Genomic DNA, 26127 nt, shown 5'->3' on the forward strand with positions numbered 1-26127 from the left:
CCGGTTTATGGTTATGCTTTTCTTATATCCTACTATTTTCTGTGCTTCATCCCACCGCTCACCAGCACTGGTGAGAAGAGGAGGAGGGAAAGGGTTAGAATCTTCACTTCTATGGGCTGGACCTTGCCAGTGAAAATAAAAAGCATGCAAAGACTGACTAGCCGAGATGGACGAGTGGAAGGAGTGATCTGTGGGCTAGGCGAGGTGCGCTCATGGGCGCCCCATTACATTCCCACACTGTTCTTACTTTCTGTTCTCGAAAATGCTAGAGAAGGCTCTGCCAGTCTGTGAGCCACTAAACCTAATCTGCCTGTCCCTTTTCACCATCCCAGGAAAAAAGAGGAAGATTTGCAGACCTCTTGGATGCTAAATATTTACGGACCACATTACAGATCTGGGTCATATGGTAAGAATGTAATTATTTTAAAATGACTTTTCAATAAACACAGAGCTGACTTAAGTAAATCCACTCAGTGCCAGTGGGGAGTAAAACCACAAGGCTGACTCCAGCAATGTCTTATCTTTCTGCTACCACCACCAACTAACCAATAAATAAACCATTTTTTTTTAAAGAAGAAAGAAAGTATCTACAACTAGATTTTTATTTTTCATATGAGCTCACTTTCTAACCTTTTGTAGTCTGGCCTTTTTTCTCGCCACATGACAGAAAGGGATCCTTTGAAGTCACCAATAGTCGAATTCAATGGGATAGACTCTTGTGGTTTTCTTTGTGTCCCACTTCTCTGTAGCCATGACCTTGAGTACACAAATATTTTCTAAACAAGATACACAGAGTCCTACTGCATTAAATGAGGAACTCTGTGCCATGAGAGATCATGAAGAATCTGAAAGGTAAGGTTACCAACTGGGAGAAGAAATTTCTAAAATACATGCCCAATTAAATTTTATATATATACACAACTATAAATATATATAAAATTATATGTATAATTCTTATATATATATAAGATACCGAAACCAGTAGGAAAATAGGCAGGAGACTTGAACTGGCACTTGACCAAAATTGTATCAAATAAATGTATGAAAACATGCTCAACCTTAAAATCACCAGGGAAATGCAAATTAAAACCATCGAGACCCATTACAAATCCACTGGAATGGTTAAAATTTAATTAATTATGCCAATTAACTATCCAATTAGATTAACTATAGCAAGTGTTGGGAATAATGTTAAGTAACAGGAATTCTCGCGCACAGCTGACTGGAGTTCAAAGTAAAACTACTTTGGAAAATGGTTCAGAGGTTTTTATCACAGTTGAAAATATGCATAGTGTATGGCTCAGTAATTCCATTCGTAGCTTTATATCCAACAGAAATGTGTAAATGTTTACCAAAATACATTTGCATGAATGTCCTTAGCATTATTTTATTTGTAACAACCCCAAACTCTAAACCAGCCGCATGTCCATTCACAGTATAATGGATGTGCTGTGTTACATTCATAAAAATGAAGTACTTTAAAAAAATGAATTATTTTACAATAACAGGAAAGAGAAAACTAGTTATCTACATTCAATATGGCTGAATCTTACAAACATCGTTAACGAGCAGAGGAGCCAGACATAGATACATATTCTGTGATTCCATTTATATAAAGATAGAAAGCAGGCAAAACTAATTTATAGTGTTTAAATTCAGGAAAGTGTCTATCTGCCTTTCTCAGATAAAATCATGATTAACAGGCTGGTATGTTTCCTTTTAAGACTTTAATTTTTAAAAAACTCTCAATATTTAGGGGCGCCTAGGTGGCTCAATGGGTTAAGCCTCTGCCTTTGTTCAGGTCATGATCTCAGGGTCCTGGGATTGAGCCTCGCATTGGGCTCTTGGCTCGGCCGGGAGCCTGCTTCCCCTTCTCTCTGCCTGCCTCTCTATCTACTTGTGATCTCTCTGTCTCTGTCAGATAAATAAAAATCTTAAAATACTCTCAATATTTGGAAATTGAACTAGAGTTACTGTATTTTTTAAGATTTTATTTATTTATTTGAGAGAGAGAGAGCACAGCAAGGGGAGCAGCAGTGGGAGGGGGAGCAGCAGCCCCCTGCTGAGCAGGGAGCTTGATGCTGGGCTGGATCCCAGGACCGAGATCATGACCTGAGCCGAAGGCAGATGCTTAACTGACTGAGCCACCAAGGTGCCCCAAACTAAAGCTATTTTAATAACAAAAGGAAGTATTGTAACTACTGGGGTGTTTTTTTTTTTTAATACTTTTTATGAAAATTTTCAAACACACACTGAAGTAGAGGATACCATGGTGACCTCCGACTGATCTGTCCGCCATAACTGACAGTCACTGGTAGTCGCTCCTGGTTGCCTCGGCTCTGTTTTCCAGAGCCTACTTGGAAGCAAGCCCAGGCTCCGTGACCCTTCATCCCCAGATACTTCTTTGAGAGTCTCAACTGCTTGAGGACATTTTCTTAGATGATTCCACTCCTGTAATTAACAGCCAACCAATCATCTCACTAGTATCAGCTGATGCCCGCAGCACTGGCGGTCGCCCCGGCTGTCCCTGTAAACGCGGTGCACAGCTGACTTTCCAAACCACTGCTGGGAACCTGAGAGGGGCTCCAGGAGCGTTTCTGGGGGGCTGATACTTCTTTCCTTGACTTTGACACACGAAATTTTCTGTATGTTATTATAATTTTATCTCAACCCAAGTATTTACTAAAGAATAGACAGAAAAAAGATAAGAAGTAGATATAAAGGGAAAAACTCCCAGGGCTGCTCATGGCCGGCTAGAGAGACAGCTTCGGGTCAGGCAGAATTCTAAAGATTACTACGGGGGGCGCCTGGGTGGCTCAGTGGGTTGAACCCTCTGCCTTCGGCTCAGGTCATGATCTCAGGGTCCTGGGATTGAGCCCCGCATTGGGCTCTTGGCTTGGCGGGGAGCCTGCTTCCCTCTCTCTCTCTCTGCCTACTTGTGATCTCTGTCAGATAAATAAATAAAATCTGGAAAAAAAAAAAAAGATTACTGCCCCCTTCCACCCCCACCTCCCCAAATTACCAACTCCTGTTGATTTAATCACACGCTAATTTGGGTGCCGGTGTGAAGGGAGGGCACAGATGTAATTAAGTTACGGGCCTTAAAATCGGGAGTGTATGCCGGACTAGGACTGGGCAGGTGGGCCCAATCCAGTCACTTGAGTCTTTCAAAGTAGAGAGATTTCTCCAGCTGGAAACGGAGTCAGAGCAGAAGAGAAAGCACGAGGTGAGGCGGGCGGAGAGATTGCTGGGCAGAAGGACCCAGGGAAGGCAGGAAAGTGGGGAGGGCGGGAGGCAGCCAGCCTGCCTGCAGAAGGGGAGAGCGACAGGTCAGCAGTAGCAAGGAGACTGACGTGCATTGTCCAGCCCCAAGGAGCTGAGCTGTGCCTGGGTCGGGGCAGATGCTGCGCCCCCCACCCCCACCAAGGCCTCAAGAGACCCACTCAACTTCGGGCCTACAGAACGGAGAAAATAAATGTGAGTTGTTTTAAGCAACCACGTTGATGCTAATTTGTTAGAGCGGAGACAGAAAGTGAGTCCACGCTTCAAATTTCCTTCACTGCCTGTGGGGTCCTCCCGGGTCCAGCCGCAGGTTGCGCCTGCAAAGCCCTTTCCCACCCGGGGTTCCCCTGCACGCCTCCCTCCGGCTCCCCAGGATAGGTGCACCCAGCCTTTGGAGCCCTTTGCACCCGGGGCTCCCACCCGACCACACTTCCCCTTCCCCCCACTTCTCCCCACCTCTGCTGGCGCTGCCCCTCCTTCAGGCTGGCTTTTCGAATGAGCTGCTTCTCTCCCTTCCAGGCTGGGAATCTCTTTCGCCTACTACGGGGTCATCCTGGCCAGTGCCGAGCTGCTGGAGCGGGACCTGGTGTGTGGCTCGGGGGCCAAGTCCGAGTCCCAGTCCCAGGTGGCCGTAACCCTGCCGGACACAGAGGAGAGCCACAGCCCCTGCCACTGCCACATGTTTGCCCCCTCCGACTACAGGACCATGATTATCAGCACCGCTGGCGAAATTGCTTGTAAATGTCGACCTCAGTGTTTTGGGTTCCTGTCTGTTTGGGGTGGGGGGGGGGCCCTGTCCTAGACGTGGCTCCTGCCTGGGCAGAGCTGAGCAAGTCCCCACACCCTGCTCACGTGTCCCCAGTGTAGACTGGTGTGGGGAGAAGTGTGCAGGACTCGAGCTTTGAATTACTGCATCCCATCAGTTCTAAGTTGCATCCCCCCCCCACCACCACTTTGGAAGTCTCTGAAATTGAGATGTGTCTTACAGTGGCTCCTGAAATTTCGATTTGCAGCACTGTTTGCATTTTAGTGGACATAAAAGAATAGTACTTAAAAATCAGTGGTGCCATGAATTTAAGGGCAAACAGTATAAATCATTTAAAATACAGATCTAGAAGGTTTGCCATTAACGATAGACCTACATGTTCTAAGAAGCTTCTTGGGCAGAAAGTACCCTTTCTGCACACACCAGTGCTCGTCCTCGGACCCACGAGGAAAAGCCAGGAGGTGGATGGCCGTGGGGCTGGATTTGGGCTGGAACACACATGAGGTCTGGATGAAGTTGCCTCTTTCTGAAATGACAACGGGGAATCCTTGGTAAATGCCACTTGCTTTCGAGGTTTCAGAAATTGTCACTGTCGTTTGTTTTTTAGTGAATCCTCTCAATATCCTGGGCATTAATTTCCTGGGAAGACGGCTGAGCCTTTCTATCACCATGGGATGCACCGCCTTATTCTTCCTTCTCCTCAATATTTGCACATCAAGGTATTTTTCTCTCTGATTGCTTGAAAATAATCTAGGTTTGTGCGGTGGTTTTAAGTTGTGGTTTCCTGACCCATACTGTTCAGTGGGCATCAGGGCAAACCCCTTTGACCTGGGGAGTAGTGAATGCGCTCCTGGTTTGACTGGAATGGTCTTCTCTGGTCCCCACCACTCCCCCTTCTCTCTTCTACGGACCCAGCCCCGCCTCTGCGCTCCCAGGAAACAGGTGGGAGCGTAGGTGCAGTCATTCCACCCACCGAGATATTAGGATCTTTATGCCAACCTTTGTGGAACCCCAGGACTCTAGTTGTTTTCCAAATTATCTGGACCATTGTTATGACAGCTCAGGGAAACAGGTAACCTACCTGTAGGGTAAAAAATTCGTTTCACTCTCCATTTGCAATCCTAGAATGTCCTCAGTTGTAATCTCTATCATTCTGCAAACCACATCATTTCCCAAAAAGGGTAGTAGCAGAAGGGGTGCTCATCTGGGGCCCCAGGCTGGACCGGCACACGTGGGGGGGGGGTGGGAAGGACAGATGGGGAGTTTGGTTGAAGGTTGGGGTCCAGCATTTAATTTAGGACCCCACAGTCAGGCCAGGAGAGGAGCAGCACCTCTCCAGGACATGGTTATCTGTGGGCATGTATTAGCATCTGTAATGCTAAGCTGTGTGATGTGAGCAACTGTCAAGGCCATGGAAAGCCCTCCATGCTGCCTTTTCTAACTTTTCTGGCATCTTGTTCCCTAGTGCTGGCCTGATTGGCTTCCTCTTCATGCTGAGGGCTTTGGTGGCAGCCAACTTCAACACCATCTACATTTACACTGCTGAGGTCAGTTGTGGGTTGGTTACTCCCAAGACATGCAAGGCGAGCTACTTCGATTTCACCGAGCGTAATTTTCTTTATAGCTCCATCCCCTCATTGCAAATGGCAAGATTGCATTCTTCTTGACGGCTGAATAATATTCCATTGCAGATCCAGACCACATCTTCTTTATTCATCAGGTGCTGGATATTTGGGCTCTTTCCATCGTTTGGCTATTGTGGACATGGCAGCTATAAACATTGGGATGCAGGTGCCCCTTCAAATTAGAATTTTTGTATCTTTGGGTTAATATCTAGTAGAGCAATTGCTGGGTCGGAGGGTAGCTCTCTTTTTAACTTTTTGAGGAACCTACATACTGTTTTTCAGAATGCCTGTGTCAGTGTGCCTTCCCACCAACAGTGTAGGAGGGTTCTTCTTTCCCCACATCCTCCCTGACACCTGTTGTTTCCTGTGTTGTTAGTTTTAGACATTTTGACAGGTGTGCGGTGGGGATCTCATTGTGGTTATGATTTGCATTTCACTCATGAATGTTCTTGAGCATCTTTTCATGTATCTGTTGGCCAACTGTATGTCTTTGGAAAAATGTCTATTCTTCTGCCCATTTTTTAGCTGGATTATTTTGGTTTGGGAGTTGAGTTTCATAAATTCTTCATATCTTTTGGATACTAACTCTTTGTTAGGTATGTCATTAGCAAGTATCTTCTCCCATTCTTTAATGTTACTTTTTTAAAAAAAATATTTTATTTATTTGACAGACGGAGATCTCAGGTAGAGAGGCAAGCAGAGAGAGAGAGAGAGGGAAGCAGGCTCCCTGCCGAGCAGAGAGCCCGATGCGGGGCTCAATCCCAGGACCCTGGGACCATGACCTTAGCCAAAGGCAGAGGCTTTAACCCACTGAGCCCCCCGGGAACCCCTCTTCTCCTATTCTGAAGACTGTCTTTTAATTTGATTGATTGCTTCCTTTGCTGTGCAGAAGCTTTGCATTTTGATGTAGTCCCAATAGTTTATTTTTGCTTTTGTTTCCTTGGCTTCAGGAGACCTATTTAGTAAGAAGCTGATATCAGAGAAGTGACTGCCTGTGTCCTCTAGTATCTTAATTGTTTTCTGTCTCACATTTAAGGCTTGCACCATTGTGAATTTATTTTTGTGTATGGTGTAAGAAAGCGGTCCCATTTTTTTTTTTAATTTATTTTTTATTTTCAGCATAACAGTATTCATTATTTTTCACCACACCCAGTGCTCCATGCAATTCGTGCCCTTTATAATACCCACCACCTAGTACCCCAAACTCCCACCCCCCACCCCTTCAAAATCCTCAGATTGTTTTTCAGAGTCCATAGTCTCTCATGGTTCACCTCCCCTTCCAATTTCCCCCAACTCCCTTCTCCTCTCTAACTCCCCATGTCCTCCATGCTATTTGTTATGCTCCACAAATAAGTGAAACCATATGATAATTGACTCTCTCTGCTTGACTTATTTCACTCAGCATAATAATCTCTTCCAGTCCCGTCCATGCTGCTACAAAAGTTGGGTATTTGTCCTTTCTTTTTTTCTTTTTTTTTTTTTTTTATAAACATATATTTTTATCCCCAGGGGTACAGGTCTGTGAATCACCAGGTTTACACACTTCACAGCACTCACCAAAGCACATACCCTCCCCAATGTCCATAATCCCACCCCCTTCTCCCAAACCCCCTCCCCCCAGCAACCCTCAGTTTGTTTTGTGAGATTAAGAGTCACTTATGGTTTGTCTCCCTCCCAATCCCATCTTGTTTCATTTATTCTTCTCCTACCCACTTAAGCCTCCATGTTGCATCACCACTTCCTCATATCAGGGAGATCATATGATAGTTGTCTTTCTCTGCTTGACTTATTTCGCTAAGCATGATACGCTCTAGTTCCATCCATGTTGTCGCAAATGGCAAGATTTCATTTCTTTTGATGGCTGCATAGTATTCCATTGTGTATATATACCACATCTTCTTGATCCATTCATCTGTGGATGGACATCTAGGTTCTTTCCATAGTTTGGCTATTGTGGACATTGCTGCTATAAACATTCGGGTGCATGTGCCCCTTTGGATCACTACATTTGTATCTTTAGGGTAAATACCCAATAGTGCAATTGCTGGGTCATAGGGCAGTTCTATTTTCAACATTCTGAGGAACCTCCATGCTGTTTTCCAGAGTGGCTGCACCAGCTTGCATTCCCACCAACAGTGTAGGAGGGTTCCCCTTTCTTCGCATCCTCACCAGCATCTGTCATTTCCTGACTTGTTTATTTTAGCCATTCTAACTGGTGTGAGGTGATATCTCATTGTGGTTTTGATTTGTATTTCCCTGATGCCGAGTGATATGGAGCACTTTTTCATGTGTCTGTTGGCCATCTGGATGTCTTCTTTGCAGAAATGTCTGTTCATGTCCTCTGCCCATTTCTTGATTGGATTATTTGTTCTTTGGGTGTTGAGTTTGCTAAGTTCTTTATAGATTCTGGACACTAGTCCTTTATCTGATATGTCGTTTGCAAATATCTTCTCCCATTCTGTCAGTTGTCTTTTGATTTTGTTAACTGTTTCCTTTGCTGTGCAAAAGCTTTTGATCTTGATGAAATCCCAATAGTTCATTTTTTCCCTTGCTTCCCTTGCCTTTTGCGTTGTTCCTAGGAAGATGTTGCTGCAGCAGAGGTCGAAGAGGTTGCTGCCTGTGTTCTCCTCAAGGATTTTGAGGGATTCCTTTCGCACATTGAGGTCCTTCATCCATTTTGAGTCTATTTTCGTGTGTGGTGTAAGGAAATGGTCCAATTTCATTTTTCTGCATGTGGCTGTCCAATTTTCCCAGCACCATTTATTGAAGAGGCTGTCTTTTTTCCATTGGACATTCAGAAAGCGGTCCCATTTTTGTTTTTCTTCATGTTGCGGTCCAGTTTTCCCAACACCATTTGTGGAAGAGATGATCTTTTATTCCATTGTATATTCCCTCCTGCTTCGTTAAGGATTAATTGATCATAGTTGTGGGTTCATTTCTGGGCTCTCTATTCTGTTCCTTTGATCTATGTGTTCTTTTTTTTTTTTTTTTTTTTTTTTGTGCCAGGACCATACTATCTTGAACACTACAGCTTTAAGTCCAGAATTGTGATGCCTCCAGCTTTGCTTTTCTTTTTCAAGATTGCTTTGGCTACTTAAGATCTTTTGTGGTTCCACACAAATTTTAGGATTATTTCATCTAGCTCTGTGAAAAATACCAGTGGTATTTTGATAAGGATTGCATTAAAGGTGTAGATTGCTTTGGGTAATATAGGCATTTTAACAATATTCGTTCTTCCACTCCATGAGCATGGAATATTTTTCCATTTCTCTGTGTCATCTTCAATTTCGTTGACCAGCGTTTTATAGTTTTGAGTACAGGTCTTTCATCTCTTTGGTTAGGTTTATTACTAGGTATCTAACGCTTTTTGGCACAATTAGAAATGGGGTCAATTTCTTGATTTCTCTTTCTGCTTCTTCATTATTGGTGTATAGAAATGCAACAGATTTTTTTTTAATCCTACCACTTTACTGAAATTGTGTATCAGTTCTAGCAATTTTTAGTTGGAGTATTTTGGGTTTTTTATAAAGACTATTGTGTCATCTACAAATAGTGAAAGTTTGACTTCTTCCTTGCCCATTTGGATGGCTTTTATTTCTTTTTGTTGTCTGATTGCTGAGGCTAGGCCTTCCAGTACTGTGTTAAATAATAGTGTTGAGAGTGGATATTCCTGTCTTTTTCCTGATTATAGAGGAAACACTCTCCGTTAGTCTTTACTGAGAATGATACTAGCCATGGGTTTTTCATATATGGCCTTTATTATGTTGAGGTATGTTCCCACTAACCCTGCTTTGAGGGTTTTTATCATGAATAGATGTTGAAAGATCATTTGGTTCTTATTATTCTATTAATGTGATGTGTGTATCCTTCTGACTGATGGGCAAATGCTGAACCACCCTTGCAGCCCAGGAATAAATCCTACTTGATAGTGGTGGATGGTTCTTTTAATGTACTGTTGGATTCCATTTGCTAGTACATTATTGAGAATTTTTGCACTCATGTTCAGCAGGGATATTGGCCTGTGGTATTGTTATTTAGTGGAGTCTTTATCTGCTTTTGTTATCAGGATAATGCTGGCCTTATGGAATGAATTTGGAAGTTTTCCTTCTATTGCTTTTTTGGGAATAGTTTGAGAAGAATGGGTATTAACTCTTTATTATCTATTCATTTATTTATTTTTAAAATACTTTATTTATTTACTTGACAGAGAGAGATCACAAGTAGGCAGAGAGGCAGGCAGAGAGAGAGAGGGAAGCAGGCTCCCTGCTGAGCAGAGAGCCCAATGCAATTCGGGGCTGGATCCCAGGACCCTGGGATCACGACCTGAGCTGAAGGCAGAGGCTTTAACCCACTGAGCCACCTAGGCACACCCCTTAACTCTTTTTTAAGTGTTCGTAGAATTTACCCGTGAAGCCATCTGGCCCTGGATTTGCCTTGTTGGGTGATAGTCAATTACTTATTCAATTTCTTTGCTGACTATTGGCCTGTTCAAGTTTTCTGTTTCTTCCTGTTTGGTTTTCGTAGTTTTTATGTTTCTAGGAATTGATCCATTTCTTCTAGGTTGTCCAATTTGTTGACATAGAGTTTTTCATGATATTCTCTTGTAGTTGTTCATACTTCTGTGATGCTGGTTGTTACTTCTCTCTCATTTGTGATTTTATTTATTTGGGTCTTTTCTTTCTGATAAGTCTGGCTCTGGGGTTATATCAACTTTGTTTTTCAAAGAACCAGCTGCTGGTTTCATTGATCTGTTCTATTTTTTTCTAGTTTATCATTTATTTCTGCTCTTATCTTTATTTTTTCCTTCCTTCGGCTTGCCTCATTTTTCTTTTTCTAGCTCCTTTAGGTATAAGGTTAGGTTGTTTATTTGAGATTTTCTTACTGCTTGAGGTGGGCCTGTACTGCTATGTACTTCCCTCTTAGGATCACTTTTGCTGCATCCCAAAGGTTTTGGCCATTGTGTTTTCATTTTCATTTGTTTCCATGTATTTTTAAATTTCTTCTTTGATTTCCTGTTTGACCCATTCATTGTTTACTAGCATGTTGTTTAACCTCCACATATTCATGGTATTTCCAAATTTTTTCTGTGGTTGACTTCAAGTTTCATAGAGTTGGGACCAGAAAATATGCATGGTATGGTCTCAGTCTTTTTGTACTTGTTGAGGCCTGACTGTGACGTAGAATGTGATCTATTCTGGAGAAGATTCTTTGTGCACTTGAAAAAAAGTGTGTATTCTGCTTTAGGATGGAATGTTCTGAATGTATCTGTTAAGTCCATCGGGTCCAGTGTGTCATTCAAAGCCATTGTTTCCTTGTTGATTTTCTTCTTAGATGATGTGTCCTTTGATGTAAGTGGGGTGTTAACATCCCCTGCTGTTGCCACATTATCATCAGTGAGTTCCTTTGTTTGTAATTGTTTTATATATTTGGGTGTTCCCAATTGGGGGCATAAACATTTACAATTGTTAGATCTTCTTGTTGGTTAGACCTCTTTATTATGACAGAATGCCCTTCATCTCTCATTACAGTCTTTGGTTTAAAATCTAGTTTGTCTGACTTATTGCTAGTCTGACTTTCTTGTGACACTCATTTGCACGATAAATGATTCTCCATCCCTCACTTTCAATCTGCAGGTGTCTTTAGGTCTAACATACGTCTCTGGTGGGCTCTTGTTTTTGTATCCATTCTGACACCCTGTGTCTCTTGACTGGAACAGTTAATCCATTTACACTCAGGATAATTTTTGATCCATGTTTAGTGCCATTTTATTGTTTTGTGGTTGCATCTGCAGTTTTTCTCTGTTCCTTTCTTTGTTGCTTTTGGTCTCTCCACTCAGAGTCCCTTTCAGTATTTCTTGCAGGACTGGCTTAGTGGTCATGAACTTCTTCAGTTTTTGTTTGTTTGGGAAGTGCTTTCTCTCTCCTTCTATTCTGAATGACAGTCGTGCTGAATGGAGAATATTCTTGGCTGCAGATTTTTCCCACTCAGCACTTTGAATATATCATGCCACTCTCTTCTGGCCTGCCAAGTTTCTGTTGAGCAATCTGCAGCAAGATTTATGGGTCTTCCTTTGTAAGTTAGGGACTTCTTTTGTGTTGCTGCTTTTAGGATTTTTCCTTGATCACTGTATTTGCAAATTTAGCTACAGTATGACTTAGTGTTGGCCTGCTCTTGATTTTGATGGGAGTTCTCTGTGCCTCCTGGATCCGGATGCCTATTTCCTCCCTCAGATTTGGGAAGCTTTCAGTGATTAATTTCTGAAGTCAATTTTCACACACACACCGCCCCCCTTCTTTCTCTTCCTCTTCTGGGATTCATAGGATACTGATGTTACTACATTTGATGGAGTCACTGAGTTTCCTAAGTCTGTTCTCATCCATAATTCTTCTTTCTCTCTCTCCCTCTTTTTTTTTTTTTTGAAGATTTATTTATTTATTAGAGAGATGGAGAGAGACCACAAGCAGGCAGAGCAGCAGGCAGAGGGAGAGGGAGAAACAGGCTCCCTCGCTGAGCAGGGAGCCCAACGTGGGGCTCGATCCCAGGACCCTGCGATCATGACCTGAGCTGAAGGCAGCCGCTTAACTGACTGAGCCACCCAGGCACCCCTTCTTTTTCTCTTTTGTTCAGCTTCATTGTTTTCTCTTTCATCTTCTGTGTCACTTACTCATTCCTCTGCTTCTCCAGCCCTCAGTGCATTCAGTCTGTTTCTATTATCAGTTACAGCATTTTTCATTTCTGACTGATTCTTCAACTCTTTCATCCCTGTGGTAACGGGCTCCCTGGAGTCTTCCATTCTTTTCTAAAGCCCAGCAAGTATCCTTACAAATTGTTGCTTCAAATTCTCCATCAGGCATGTCACTTATCTCTGTTCCACTTAGATTTGTGGCCCTGCGCTTAACTTGTTTCATTTGGGAGGAATTCCTCCATCTTAGCAATCTCTGTCTTCTGTGTTAGATGAGCCTGTTGGGTTTCCTACTCCTGAGAGTAATGGCTTTATGAGGAAGTGGTTCTATGGTGTCCAGGGCTTGGGGCTTCAGGGAGTGTCTCTGGTGTGTGCTGCGTGCACTCTGCTGCTGTGTTCTGACTACTCTGTCCCTCAGGCCGGTCGCCTGTAGAGGCTCCATACCTGCAGTGGGCAGTGTTTGGTCCTTGACCAGGATGTGGTGGGTTTTAACTGGGTGTGCTCCGATCTGCCTGTCAGATGAGACCTGAGGCTATTTCCACTAGAACTGAAGCCCCACAAGAGTTCCCTGGTCAGGAGATGTGTTGTGGGTGGCGGTTTCCACTGGTCTTCTCCAGAAGGGTCCCACTGCAGTGGGCCAGAGGCACACTTGCCCAAGGGGGGCAATCCCAGCAGAGCGCAGTGGGGGAGGCTGCATTTGTTTTCATCTCCGGAAACAGAAATCTGTTCAGCTTACAGATAGGGTCTGTGCAAATCATTAAAGTCACAGAGAAAAATATTCTTTTCTCCCCATAGTGATAAAAAATAGGAATTGACATAGTTGATCTGTGAAATCCAGTATGCTTCTGAAGTTACATTTGAAATATCCAACTTAACATATTTTGGAATAAATTCATTTAAAAGGTCATTTCTAAGTAAATTTTTTGATACTAATTGTCTAAAAAAATCAAAGGCATGTACCTAAAGATGATTGTCTTCTATTACTCCACTCAGAGGACTTACTTTCTTTGCTCTGATATCACCACTATGTGTCTGAATCCATTGTTCTCAGTTATAGCCAGCAGTCTCATTTTCCAGAAAAAGAAAAAAAAAAAAAAACTCCCGAAAAAGGCACTCCACTCCCAGACCTTCTTATAAAAATACAACAATGCCTGCTGAGGCCAGACAGCTTCTTGACTTTACACTGGACAAATGGTGCTTAATAAAACGTGACCAAGTAAAGAGGCAACGTGCTTTGCTTTAGTGAATGGATTAAAAATTATGGGTATTGTAGAGCTTTAAGAGAATTCTCGAGTTTTGAAAAACCATACTTTCATAAAGCGTTCTCCCTATAAATTGTTAAGTACTATTTGCTTACTTCTTAAACTTCTGCCAGTTCCTAGAAGAATTTAGAATTAAGGAAGTTCAGACCAAAGAAGTCTTATAATAAGTGTGAGAAAGTTGTACTGAGAAAGTAGGTTATGGGGGCACCTGGGTGGCTCATTGAATTAAACGTCTGCCTTTGGCTCAGGTCATGATCCCAGGATCCTGGGATCCCAGCTCCCATGTCCATCTCCCTGTTTAGCAGGGAGCCTGCTTCTCCCTCTCTCTGTCCACCGGCCCCCAGCTCATGCTGTCTCTCTCTCTTGAATAAAATCTTTTTTAAAAGGTAGATTATGCCATAAAATTCCAATTTATTTATTTATGTTTGTTTGCTTGTTTATTTAAAGATTTTATTTGTTAGAGCACAAACAGAAGGAGCAGCAGGCAGAGGGAGAAGCAAACTTCCCACTGAGCAAGAGCCCAATACGGGACTCGATTCCAGGACCCTGGGAGCATGACCTGAGCAGAAGGCAGATGTTTAACCAACTGAGCCACCCAGGTGCCCCTGGGGGAGAACTTTCTTTACTTTCAGTAGGACTACTTTATACATTTATAGCTCTAAAGTGGAAGTCTTCTGTTTGATTCCAGAGCTTAACTGTTTGAAATTATACTTGGAATATTCAATTAAACACATTTTGCAGGGGTGCCTGGGTGGCTCAGTGGGCTTTGGGCTAAGGTCATGGTCCCAGGGTTAAGGGATGGAGCCCTGCATCGGGCTCTCTGCTCTGCAGGGAGCTTGCTTCCCCCCCCCCCCCCCCCTCTCTGCCTGCCTCTCTGCCTACTTGTGATCTCTGTCAAGTAAATAAATAAAATCTTTAAAAAGAAAAAATAAAAAAAAAACACATTTTGAAATTTGGTCATTTAAAGGCTCATTTCTAAGTGTTTATTTTTCCGATACTTAAAAATTCAACGTTGTGGTGCCTGAGAACACGAATGTCCTGTATTTCATAGCCTACACACCTGTCGGGAACAGCTGGTATTTGCTATATACGGAAGCCTGGCTGGGGGAGGAAGGGCAGGGGACTCGGAAAAGCAGGAGCCCGAGCTAACCGATGCTTCCTATGCTCCCCCTCCAGGTCTACCCCACCATGATGCGCGCTTTGGGGATGGGGACCAGTGGCTCCCTGTGTCGGATTGGGGCAATGGTGGCACCGTTTATATCCCAGGTACAGCCCAGGAGTCTCTGTAGTGGGGGAGGGGTCCGTCTAAAGGAGAGGGGAAAGCGGGACACCGGGCTCTTCCAAGTGAAAGGTTTAAGCAGGGAATTTCTGTTGACGTCATGAGTCTTCTTGAGGGTTGTTTTCCTATTGTTGGGTGAATTGGGGTAGGGAAAGAGGCTAAGTAAATGTTTCCAGCCTTGTAGTTGGTCAGTAGCATGTATTTCATTGCGTGCACGATTTGGATTTTGTTGCACGTTGTTGCAGGAAGATGGAAAAGAAACGGAGGACATGAGAAGCTTGAGCAATTGAATATGAGTGGGTTTGAGCACGACCCTGTCCAGGGGTACAATCGAGAAGCACAGCATGGAAAGGCGGGGAGGGGACGTCTAGTGCTAGGGGAAACCAGGTGCTGGGATAAAATCCAGAGGTGGCCTGGACTCATGGATGGACCCTTGTTTCTGGAGGGAAACAGAGGCAGATAGGGTGACCAGGGTGGTCATGTTTCCTCGAAGGGCTGATCTCTGCCTGCACTGGTCCTTCTCTGGAAATCCACCTGAGCTGGCTGCCGTGGGAGGTTCTGGTCCAGGCAGTGGAGGGACCCAGGCCCTTTCTTCCTCATGTTGGTCTGGGTCCGTGGTCATTCCTTCACCTTTCTGAGAATTCCAGATTTACGAACCTCTCCCTGAAGGCCAGTGTGCTATGCTTGCCTGTGTACTTGGCCATCCCCGGAATACGAAACGTGGATCCTTAGATCCAGCCACCAGAAGACATGGTGTACTCTTTCTTCCTCCCAGAAAAGGGACAGTCACTAGCCAGGTCTGGTCAGATGTTCATACTCGAGCTCAATCAGCTGTGGCCGGAGCTCAAGGTGATCTGCAAATGCAGCTGGGGAAATGCAGTTTTCAAAGGAAAGGGGTTTTGTGGGCCGAACAGTCACAAGCATTTCCTATAATTTAATACATTTTCCCCCCACTAGGCTATTATTCATTTGTTTTTAACTATTTGGGGAATGTTTTCTCCCCTCACCTTAAGGAAAAATGAGGGTAGCTCTTGTCTAGTGATTTTCAAAGTTTTTTTGTACTGCTTTCACCATTTTCAGTAAAAAAAAAACACAGTGATAAAAGACAGAAGTAAGATATGAATCCTGTTTCTGGATGATACAGCTCTGGTCTAGCTTATTTTCTGAACTTTAAGTAGAAATTGCATCTCTCTGTTTTTCAGCCACTTGAAACCTGTCTTTTGGGTATTCGTGGGTATTTTCCCTAGAGGCCACACAGTTTTTTGTGGCTTTGTAGATCGGGAAAGATCACCAACTGTGTCTCGGTCTTCTGGGGCCATAGGCTCTGACTTGCTTTAGCCTCCTTGCAACCTCCAGGAAGGTCGCAACCTTTTACAGTTAAATCGCTCCTCTCTCAATGTCCCTTTGTCTGTAAAATAAAGATCAAAACAGCACCCACCACATAGGTTTGTTCTGAGTATTAATACATGGAAAACACTTAGCCCAACTTTGGACACATAGTAAACACTGAATAGATGTTACCTAATAGCAATGATCACTAATAATGAAGGCCAAATGCTAAATGTTTCAAAGAAATATCTCTCAATAACAAAAATACATGTTTTAAAAATCCAGTATTTTGAACACGGTGCAATTGGGATGTTTTGCTTTCTTAACGGGTTTGGATGGGAGGTCAGAATCCCAGATCTGTTCGCTCCTAGGATATCTGCTTGGGTTTGGGGTGGGGTGAGCTGCTCCAGGCAGAGAGGAAGCCCTTAGCTCAGTCACTCTCAGGAGCTGATAATCCCACCATGCGCCTTCCCTTGGACAAGCTTCTCAAACTTGGGTGCCATATCAGAATTAGGAGGCGTGACTTGATAAGGAGAAGACTGCTGGATCCCACCCAGAGACTGAGGCTGAGTAAGGGCCCACCAGGGTCGTTCTAACAAGTACTCAGAGCAAACCTGCTGAGACTGGCCTGTGGACGGCCTTCAGGCCAGGCCATCCACAGGCGGAATAACAACTGGGAGAGAAGCTTTGCTTTCACTTAATTCTTCCTCTTCCTCCTTCCCTTCTCAACCCTCTTCCCCTTCCTCCTCCTCCTCCTCTTTTTGCCCTTTATTTAGGAACTTCTTATAATGACCCATTTAACAAGTTGACTTCAAAGTACTTGCCTGCAAATCTACATACAGTTTGGCAGTTAGAAAACACACACACACACACACACACACACACACACACACACACACACGACTCCACCAAGCTACAGTATCTGATGGTGTAGAATTGAGAATTCTTTTATTCCAATTCAACCTTCAGTCACCATTTGTTGCCCACTTACTCTGTGGCTAGATTGTTCTAGTTCCATTTTTTGGTGTCTTTGTAAAGAAGCCAGACGAGGTTCCAGGGGTGAGTGGGAACTGGCCTGCACTGGCTTGTGAAAATGAACTTCTAAATTTTCAAGCAGTTCTGCGATCTGGTTGATGTCCCATCAGATCATGAAATTACCCAGAGTGGTAGTATTTGGACCCTGGACATTGGCACCTGGTAGCAGTGGGACTTTTTTGGGGAAAGGCTGTTGAAGCCTTTGGTGGCGCACCACAAGATTCTCTCTCTCAAGAGACTGGCATTCAAGTTGGGAGTTTATCAATATGCTAACTATTAAGATAATTCCACCTTCTAGAAGGGCTTGGGAGGTAATATGATAGTGAGTCAAAGTGCTGACAGGCCTTTTTAGACAAAACCTCTCTGGGAAGGTGACATTGGAGCTGAAACCTGAAATACGAGAAGTTGACAACTGACAGAGAAAAAACATTTCCAGTAGGATACCTGCTGGCACAGAAGAAGCTGGAGAAGCCAGAGATGGGTGTGTTCCAGGAATAGAAACTTGGTGTGATACGCAGAATGGAGACACATGCTGGGAGAGAAAGTGCCTTAGAGGCATCATGAGGACTTGGGAGTTCGTCCTGAGAATAGTGAGAAATAATTTAAGGGTTTTAAGCAGGATGCAGGATCAGTTCTGCATTTTGAAAAGAGCGCTCTGCTTGCTGTTTAGTGAACTGTGGGGCTGGGTAGGGCCAGGGTAGAACAAGTTTATGGTAAGATTTTAATCTCAGGTTGCCATGTCCTACTCCTGTGAAAAGAGATTTTAGAATTCTGGAAGATGTTTCTCTTAGGTCAAGGAAGAAACTACATAAAAAATTTAAATTTCTGCCCAGAAAAAAAGAAAAATGTACCATAAATAAAAATGAAAGCCAAATGTTTATCTTTCAGGGCTCTCAAAAAGCTTGAACTCCATTGCCCCAGCTAAGTAGTGACTTCGTTGTCCTGTCAAATCCCTGACTGGCTACGTGGAATCCCAGTGAATCAATGCATGAGATTGTAGACCGCACTTTGCAAGTTAATGGGGATGAAAAAATACACATTTCATTTTTTCCTAAGTAATTTCTAATATGCAGTACTTTCAAAAAGTTTTCATTTGAGTTAGCATGGGGGAGGGGGGCAGAGAAGCAGGCTCCCTGCTGAGCAGGGAGTCTGACACGGGGCTGGACGCCAGGACGCGGGGATCATGACCTGAGCTGAAGGCAGATGCTTAACTGACTGAGCCACCCAGGCGCCCGGCTAATAAGCAGTTATACTTACCGAGTAACTACGTGTGTATCGTGAAAGATAAACCAAGCTGGACACTAGTTAAAGGGGCGAGGACGTATTTTGGTCAGTAGTAACTATTGCAATAGGGAAGACCCCAGGGTGAACGGAAATCAACTTTGGTTTGTGCCGGGGTGGCTGGCATTTTACAGGGAGAATGTCGGGGTGGGGCGGTGGACCAAGGGAAGTGAAAAATTGCAAAAAGTGGAAACAAGGGGTTTGGCCCATGTGAAACCTGTACAAATGTTGTACCTCCAGGTGCTGACTGGCACAAAGGGGCGGACTTGAGTTTCTCCTGCAGGCACGTGAAGTGGAACGGAGGGTCATCTTGGGGCTGTGGCCTTCAGCTGCTGGAAACCAGTCTAGTGTTGGTTTGGGTCTTTTATAGACCAAGGTTGGGGCTGGGTGAGAAGAGGCTTAGAGCCGTCTAGCTAGAGTTTGGTCTAGGAGAGGGTGTTTGTCAGTTTTTTTTTTTGACATAGGGTCATAACTAGCCTTGTGTTTATTGTATTTTCAGTAATTTGATTTCCATGTGATTTTTTCTTCTCTGCTAAAAACACAAAAGTTACAAATTTGAGTTAAAATGTCATTACCTAAAATATTTTATCTGAGATAACAAATACAAATATTTATTTTTTTATTTTTTAAAGGATTTATTTACACATGTTGGGGAGTACACAGTACAACACATGCTGGGGAGAGGGACAGAAAGAGGCAGTGAGAGAAGCAGACACCCCACTGAGTGCTGAACCTGATAGTGGGCTCAACCCCATGACCCTGAGATCGTGACCTGAGCTGAAATCAAGAGTTGGACACTTAACCAACTGAGCCATCCAGGTGCCCCACAAATACATATATATATATATATATATATATTTTTTTTTTTTTAAGATTTTATTTATTTGACAGAGAGAGAGAGAGATCACAAGTAGGCAGAGAGGAAGGGAAGCAGGCTCCCTGCTGAGCAGAGAGCACCATGTGGGGCTCGATCCCAGGACCCTGAGATCATGACCTGAGTAGAAGGCAGAAGTTTTAACCCACTGAGCCACCCAGGTGCCCCTACAAATACAAATATTTTAATGAAGTTCTTTCATGATCTCTAACTATATGTATATATGAATGAACATGTATATACATTTTACCCAAATATGATCACAATTCATATACTTTTTAAAATTTAGATATGACTGGGCCCTTGGGTGACTCAGTGGGTTAAGCCTCTGCCTTTGGCTCAGGTCATGATCTCAGGGTCCTGGAATCAAGTCCCACATTGGGCTCTCTGCTCAGCAGGGGGCCTGCTCCCCACCCCCACACACTCCTCTCTCTCTGCCTGCCTCTCTGCCTACTTGTGATCTCTTTCTGTCAAATAAATAAATAAAATCTTTAAAATAAAATAAAATTTAGATATAATTGACATGTAACTTCCTAGTTTCAGGTGTATAACATTATAATTGTATGTATATATTATGAAATGATCACAGTAAGTGTGGTTAACACCCATCACAGATTTTCTTGTGATGAGAATTAAGATTTATTCTCTCAGCTACTTTTGAATATACAAAACAGTATTCTTATATTCACCATGCTATACATTATATCCCCAGGAATTATTTTATAACTGGAAATTTGTGTCTTTTGATGCCCTTTACCTGTTTTGCAAATCGTACTCCCCCCTCTACCAGAACCCCCCTGCTTCCGGCAGCCACCAATCTGTTCTCCATTTCTGTGAGCTTGGGGTTTTGTTTTTTCAGAGTCCACACACAGATGACATCATATGGTATTTCTCTCTTTCTGTCTGGCTTATTTCACTTACCATAATGCCTTCAGGGTCTTTCCATGCTGGTGTTAAGGGCCAGGATTTCTTCTTTTCTTTAACTGAATAATATTGCACTGTATATGTATATCATATTCTTTCTATCCATTCATCCATCAATGGACTCATGTTGTTTCCAGGTCTTGGCCGTTGTAAATAACCCTTCAGTGTGCATGGAAGTACATATTTTTCTTCAAATTTGTGTTTTCAGTTGTTTTAGATAAATAACCAGAAGTGGAATTACTGGGTCATAGCATAGTTCTGTTTTTCATGTTTTGAGGAACCTCCGTACTGGTGTCTATTGTGGCTATCCCATTTATATTCCCACCCACAGTAAGCAAGTGTTCTGTTTTCTCTGTATCTTTGCCAACCATTCATTACTTTTATTTATTTATTTGAGACAGAGAGTGAGCATGAGGGGGGGAGAGGGAGAAACAGACTCCCCACTGAGCAGGGAGCCACATGGGGCTCGATCCCAGGACCCTAGGACCAGGACCCAAGGCAAAGGCTTGAGCCACCCAAGTGCCCTTTATCTTTTTGGTAATAGCCATCCTGACAAGCTCATTGAGAGTTTGGTTTGTAGTTCTCTGATGACGAGTGATGTCGAACACCTTTTCATGCACCTATTGGCCAACTGAACATCTTCTTTGGAAAATACCTGTTCAGATCCTCTGCCCATTTTTCAATGAGGTTCTTCCAGGTTTTTGTTACTGAGTTGTATGAATTGCTTATATATTTTCTTAACCCCTTATGACATACATGATTTGAAAATATTTTCTCCCATTCTGTTGGTTGTGTTTTCATTTTGTTGATGGTTTTCCTTTACTGTGCAGAAGCTTTTTAGTTTGTAGTCCCACTTGTTTATTTTTGCTTTCATTTCCTTTCCTCTTGGTATCACATCCAAAGAAATCAAATCTGCCTCTGGTTTCTTCTAGGAGTTTTATGGGGTCTTAATCTTGTCGTCTCCTACCAATTTTGAGTTGATTTTTATGAATGAGTTAAGATAGTAGTCCAGTTTCATTCTTTTGTGCATAGCTGTCCAATTTCCCCAACACCACTTCTTTCTTCATCGAATATTCTTGGCTCCTTTGCTGTAAATTAATTGACTAAATATACAGGGGTTTATTTCTGGGCTCTTTATTCTGTTTTATTGATCTGTTTCTGTTCTTATGCCAATACCAAAACTCTCGATTTCTATAGCTTTGCAATCTACTTTGAAACCAGCAAATGTGATGATGCCTTTTCAAGATTTCCCTGGCTATTTGGGGTCTTCTGTGGTTCTAATATTAGTTTTAGGATTGTTTGTACTATTTCTGTGAAGAAAGTTCCATTTGAGTTTTTTTTTAAGGATTGCACTGAATCTCTGGATTACTTTGGGTAGTATGGACATTTAAAAATATTAATTCTTCTTGGGGCACCTGCGTGGTTCAGCTGGTTTGGCCTCTGTCTTGAGCTCAGGTCATGGTCTCAGGGTCCTGGTTTTAAGCTTCCTCCACTGACCCCACCCCACTCAAGCTCTTTCACTCTCTCTCTCTCTCTCAAACAAATAAATAATATTTTAAAAATTTGTTGGTAGTGTATAGAAACACAACATATTTTTAAATATTTGCATCCTACAGCTTCACTGAATTCATTATTCTAATATTTTTGGGTGGCATCTTTAGCATTTTCTGTATGTCATATTATGTTTCTGCAAACAGTGACAGTTTTGCACCATGCTTTGATATTTTGATGCCTGTTATTTCTTTTTCTTGCTTAATTCCTCTGCCTAGCATTTCTAATACTGTGTTGAATAAAAGTGGGAAAAGTTGGTGTCCTCGTCTTATTCCTGATCTGAGAGGAAAAGCTTTTTATCTTTTCCCCATTGCGTATAATGTAAGTTGCAGGCTTGTCAAATACAGGCTTTATTATGTTGCAGTATGTTTCCTCTATACCCACTTGGTTGAGAATTTATCATAAATGGATGCTGAATTTGTCAAATGCTTTTCTACATCTTTTGAGATAATCAGTATTTTTATTGTTCATTTTGTTTAGTGTAGTATATCACATTGATTTGTGGATATTAAACCATCTCTTAACCCTAGAATAAATCTCACTTTTATAAAGAATGATCTTTTTAAGGTATTACTGATTTTGGTTTGTTAATATTTTGTGGAGGATTGTTGCATCTATGTCCATCAGACGTATTAGCCTATTGTTTTCTTTGGACATCCTTGTCTGGTTTTGGAATCAGGATAATGCTGGCCTTGTAAAATGAGTTTGGAAGTGCTCCCTCTTCTGTGTCTTGAAGGAATTTAAGAAGGATTGGTATTTAAATGTTGAGTAGAATTCACCAGTGAAGTTGTCTGGTGCTGGACTTTGGTTTGTTGGGAAGTTTTTGATTACTGACTCAATCTCCTTACTAGTAATTGTTCTGTTCAGATTTTCTATTTCTTCATGATTCAGTCTTAATATATTGTATGTTTCTAGGAATTTATCCATTTCTTCTATGTTGTTCAAGTTGTTGGCATATAATTGTTCATACTAATCTCTTATGATCCTTCATGTTTCTTGGTATCAATTGTAACATTTCCTCTTTTTTTTCCCCCTAAGATTTTATTTATTTATTTGACAGTGAGAGAGCACAAGCAGGGGGAATGGCAGAGGGATAGGGAGAAGGAGGATCCCCACTGAGCAGGGAGCCTGATGTGCGCTCCATAGTTGGATCCTGGGATCATGACCTGAGCCAAAGGCAGATGTTTAACTAACTGAGCCACATAGGTGCCCCCTCCCCCACCTTTTTAAAAGATTTTATTTGTAACATTTCCTCTTTCACTTCTGATTTAATTTGGATCTTTTCTCTTCTTGGTGAGTCTAGCTAAAGTTTTACTATTTTTTTTTTTTTAAGTAGGTCTTAGCTTCATTGATCTTTGCTATTGTCTTTTTAATCTCTATTTCATTTATTTCCACTTTGATCTTTGTTATTTCCTTCCTTCTACTAACTTCATCCTTGGTTCGTTCTTTTTTCTAGTTCCTTGAAGTATGAAGTTAAGTTTTTTAGTAGAGACCTTTCTTGTTTCTTGATATAGGCATTTATCACTATTAACTTCCTTAGCACTGCTTTTGCTGTATCCATAACTTTTGGTATGTTATATTTCCATTTTTGTTTGCCTCAGGGAATTTTTTTTGATTTATTTGATTTTCTCTTTGACCCATTGGCTGTTCAGTAGTGTGTAGTTTAATCTCAACATATCTGGAAATTTTCCAATTTCCTTCTTATAATTGATTTCTAGGTTCATACTATTTGGGTCAGAAAAGGTACTTGATAGGATTTCAATCTCAAATTTATTAATTCTTGTTTTGTGGCTTAATGTATTATCCTGGAGAATATTCTGTGTATGCTTGAGAAAAATGTGTATTCTCTTGCTTTTGGATGGCATCTCCTGTACATGTTAAGTTCATCTGGTCTAAGGTGTCATTTAAGGCCAATTTCTTTACTGATTTTCTGTCTGGACAATCTACCTATCATTGAAGTAGGATATTAAAGTCTCCTATTATTACTGTATTGCTGTCTGTTTCCTCCTTTGGTCTGTTAATACTTGTATATTTAGGTGCTCCTATGGTGAGTGTGTACATATTTATAAATGTTACATGCTTTCATTGGATTGATCCCTTTATCCTTATGTAGTTATGTCTTTTATCATAGTCTTTGTTTTAAAGTCTATTTTGTTTGACAAAATCTAAGTACCACAGCTTTCTTTTCATTTTTATTTTCATGGAATATCTTTTTCTATCCCTTTGCTTTCAGTCTGTGTGTCTTTACATCTGAAATGAATCTCTTGTAGGGAACATACAGAAGGGTCTTATTTTCTTATCCATGTATGTATGTATGTATTTATCTATTTTATTATTGACTTATTTAATTTTATTTTTTCAGTGTTCCAGATTCATTGTTTTTGCACCACACCCAGTGCTCCATGCAATACGTGACCTCCATAATACCCACCACCAGGCTCCCCCACCCCTCCCTCCCCCTCCCCTCCCAAATCCTCAGTTTGTTTCTCAGAGTCCACAATCTCTCATAATTTATCTCCCCTTCCGATTGCCCCCAACTCCCTTCTCCTCTCCTTTACCCAATGTCCTCCATGTTATTCCTTATGCTCCACCAGTAAGTAAAACCATATGATAATTGACTCTCTCTGCTTGACTTATTTCACTCAGCATAATCTCCAGTCCCATCCATGTTGATAAAGTTGAGTATCCATTATTTCTGATGGAGGCAGAATATTCCACTGTATATATGGACCATATCTTCTTTATCCATTTGTCTGTGGAAGGGCATCTTGGCTCTGTGGAAAGAACCAAGATGCCCTTATCCATGCATTTAGAGTAATGACTGATGTACTTACTACCATTTCATTCATTGTTTTCTGGCTTTGTTCCTTCTTATTCTTCTCTTGCTTTCCCTTTGTGATGTGATCATTATCTGTACTGGTAGACTTGGGTTCTTTATCGCTTGTGTATCTACTCTAGGTTATTGCTTTGTGACTTATGAGGCTTATGTTAGATTTCTTACAGATATAACAGATACAAAGTCAGTAGAAGGAAGGAAATAACAAAGATCAAAGTGGAAATAAATGAAATAGAAACTAAAAAGACAATAGAAAATATCAATGAAACTGAGCTATTAAAAAAAAACAAAAAGACAAACCTTTAGCTGGACTCACCAAGAAGTTTAAGTTGATAATAATTTAAATTTGAACTCATTACTCCCCTCCACATTCTGTTTTTGATGTCATGGTTAACATCTTTTTATCCTGAGTATCCATTAACAAATTGTTGTAGTTGCTTTTACTACTCATAGAGTGAGGCAGAGGAAGAGGGTAAAGCTGCTGTCTGCCGGTCTCCATCTCTGGACAGCATTGTAATCAGCCTCTAAATGTTGTTTGGTGTGCCCTTCAGGCCACAGCTTGAAGATAAATGAATAGGCGTCTTTCACGAAAGACCGGAGTTGTGTTTCAGTCTGTTGTGGGTGCTGTGCTCTGGGTGGGGGCCGAGGGTAGATAGCCAGTTTAGAACTCTATGGGTTGCAGTCCTGTGAGACCTATGAACATAAGTTCTGTTGGCCACCAGAACCAGGAGATTCAGTGGTGCCCCCTGGCTGGCAGCCACCCAAACTGGAGCAGACATATGTTTAAGCTCTTTTCCAGGAGATACTGGTGACCTGGAGTGAGCGAGAGGGAGAAGATAGCACCCATCCCCCGAAGTGTCTGGAGAGGATGGCAGTTGGTGGTTAGATGTGTATTTAGTTAGGAGTCTACCTTCAGGCAGAACCTATGAAGACAAGCTAATAGCTAGCTCCTGTTTCCAGAAAGATGGAGTTTTGGTTTGCTGGCTCTCCCCCGCTAAGTCCTGCAGTGTAGCTGGCTGGGAATTCTTTACTACAGTCCTGTGGAAGGTCAGCCCTGCTAGACATCACGTCCAGGTGATCAGGAGGTATCCCCTGGGCAATAGCCACAAAAACTAGGGCACCAGACATGTGCACGAGTTCCTTCCTTGGAGAAACCAGATCTCTGGAGCAAGGCTGAGGGAGAGTGCAGAGTTGTTCCTTGCTGGCCTCCATCTTTGGAGAGTATTTCAGTAGATTCCTAGTTGCGTATTCAAGTAGATGCTTGTGTTAAAGGGTGGTGCTTTAAGCAAAGTAGTTGTGTGTTCAAGGGTGATGCTTTAAGCAAACAGGCCTCTTTCATAAAAACACTGCATGTGTTTGACCAGACTGTCTCTGCCTCTGGCTGGGGAGGGGTGTGTGGAG

The 26127-nt window shown here is 42.3% G+C and overlaps 1 protein-coding gene across 8 annotated transcripts in view; it reads left to right on the plus strand.

Annotated features, from left to right (window-relative positions):
• The window catches only part of SVOPL (SVOP like), a 79550-nt gene that overhangs the window by 42423 nt on the left and 11000 nt on the right, over positions 1–26127 (plus strand). For all 8 annotated transcript variants that reach the window (XM_082693909.1, XM_082693907.1, XM_082693910.1 and 5 more), the window contains 5 exons: positions 333–406; positions 3802–4019; positions 4656–4767; positions 5514–5595; positions 14794–14883. In XM_082693909.1, coding sequence (XP_082550035.1) covers positions 333–406; positions 3802–4019; positions 4656–4767; positions 5514–5595; positions 14794–14883 — 576 coding nt within the window. The remainder of the gene's footprint in view (positions 1–332; positions 407–3801; positions 4020–4655; positions 4768–5513; positions 5596–14793; positions 14884–26127) is intronic.

This window comes from Mustela nivalis (assembly GCF_964662115.1).
Source record: "Mustela nivalis genome assembly, chromosome: 12".
NCBI classification, from domain to species: Eukaryota; Metazoa; Chordata; class Mammalia; order Carnivora; family Mustelidae; genus Mustela; species Mustela nivalis.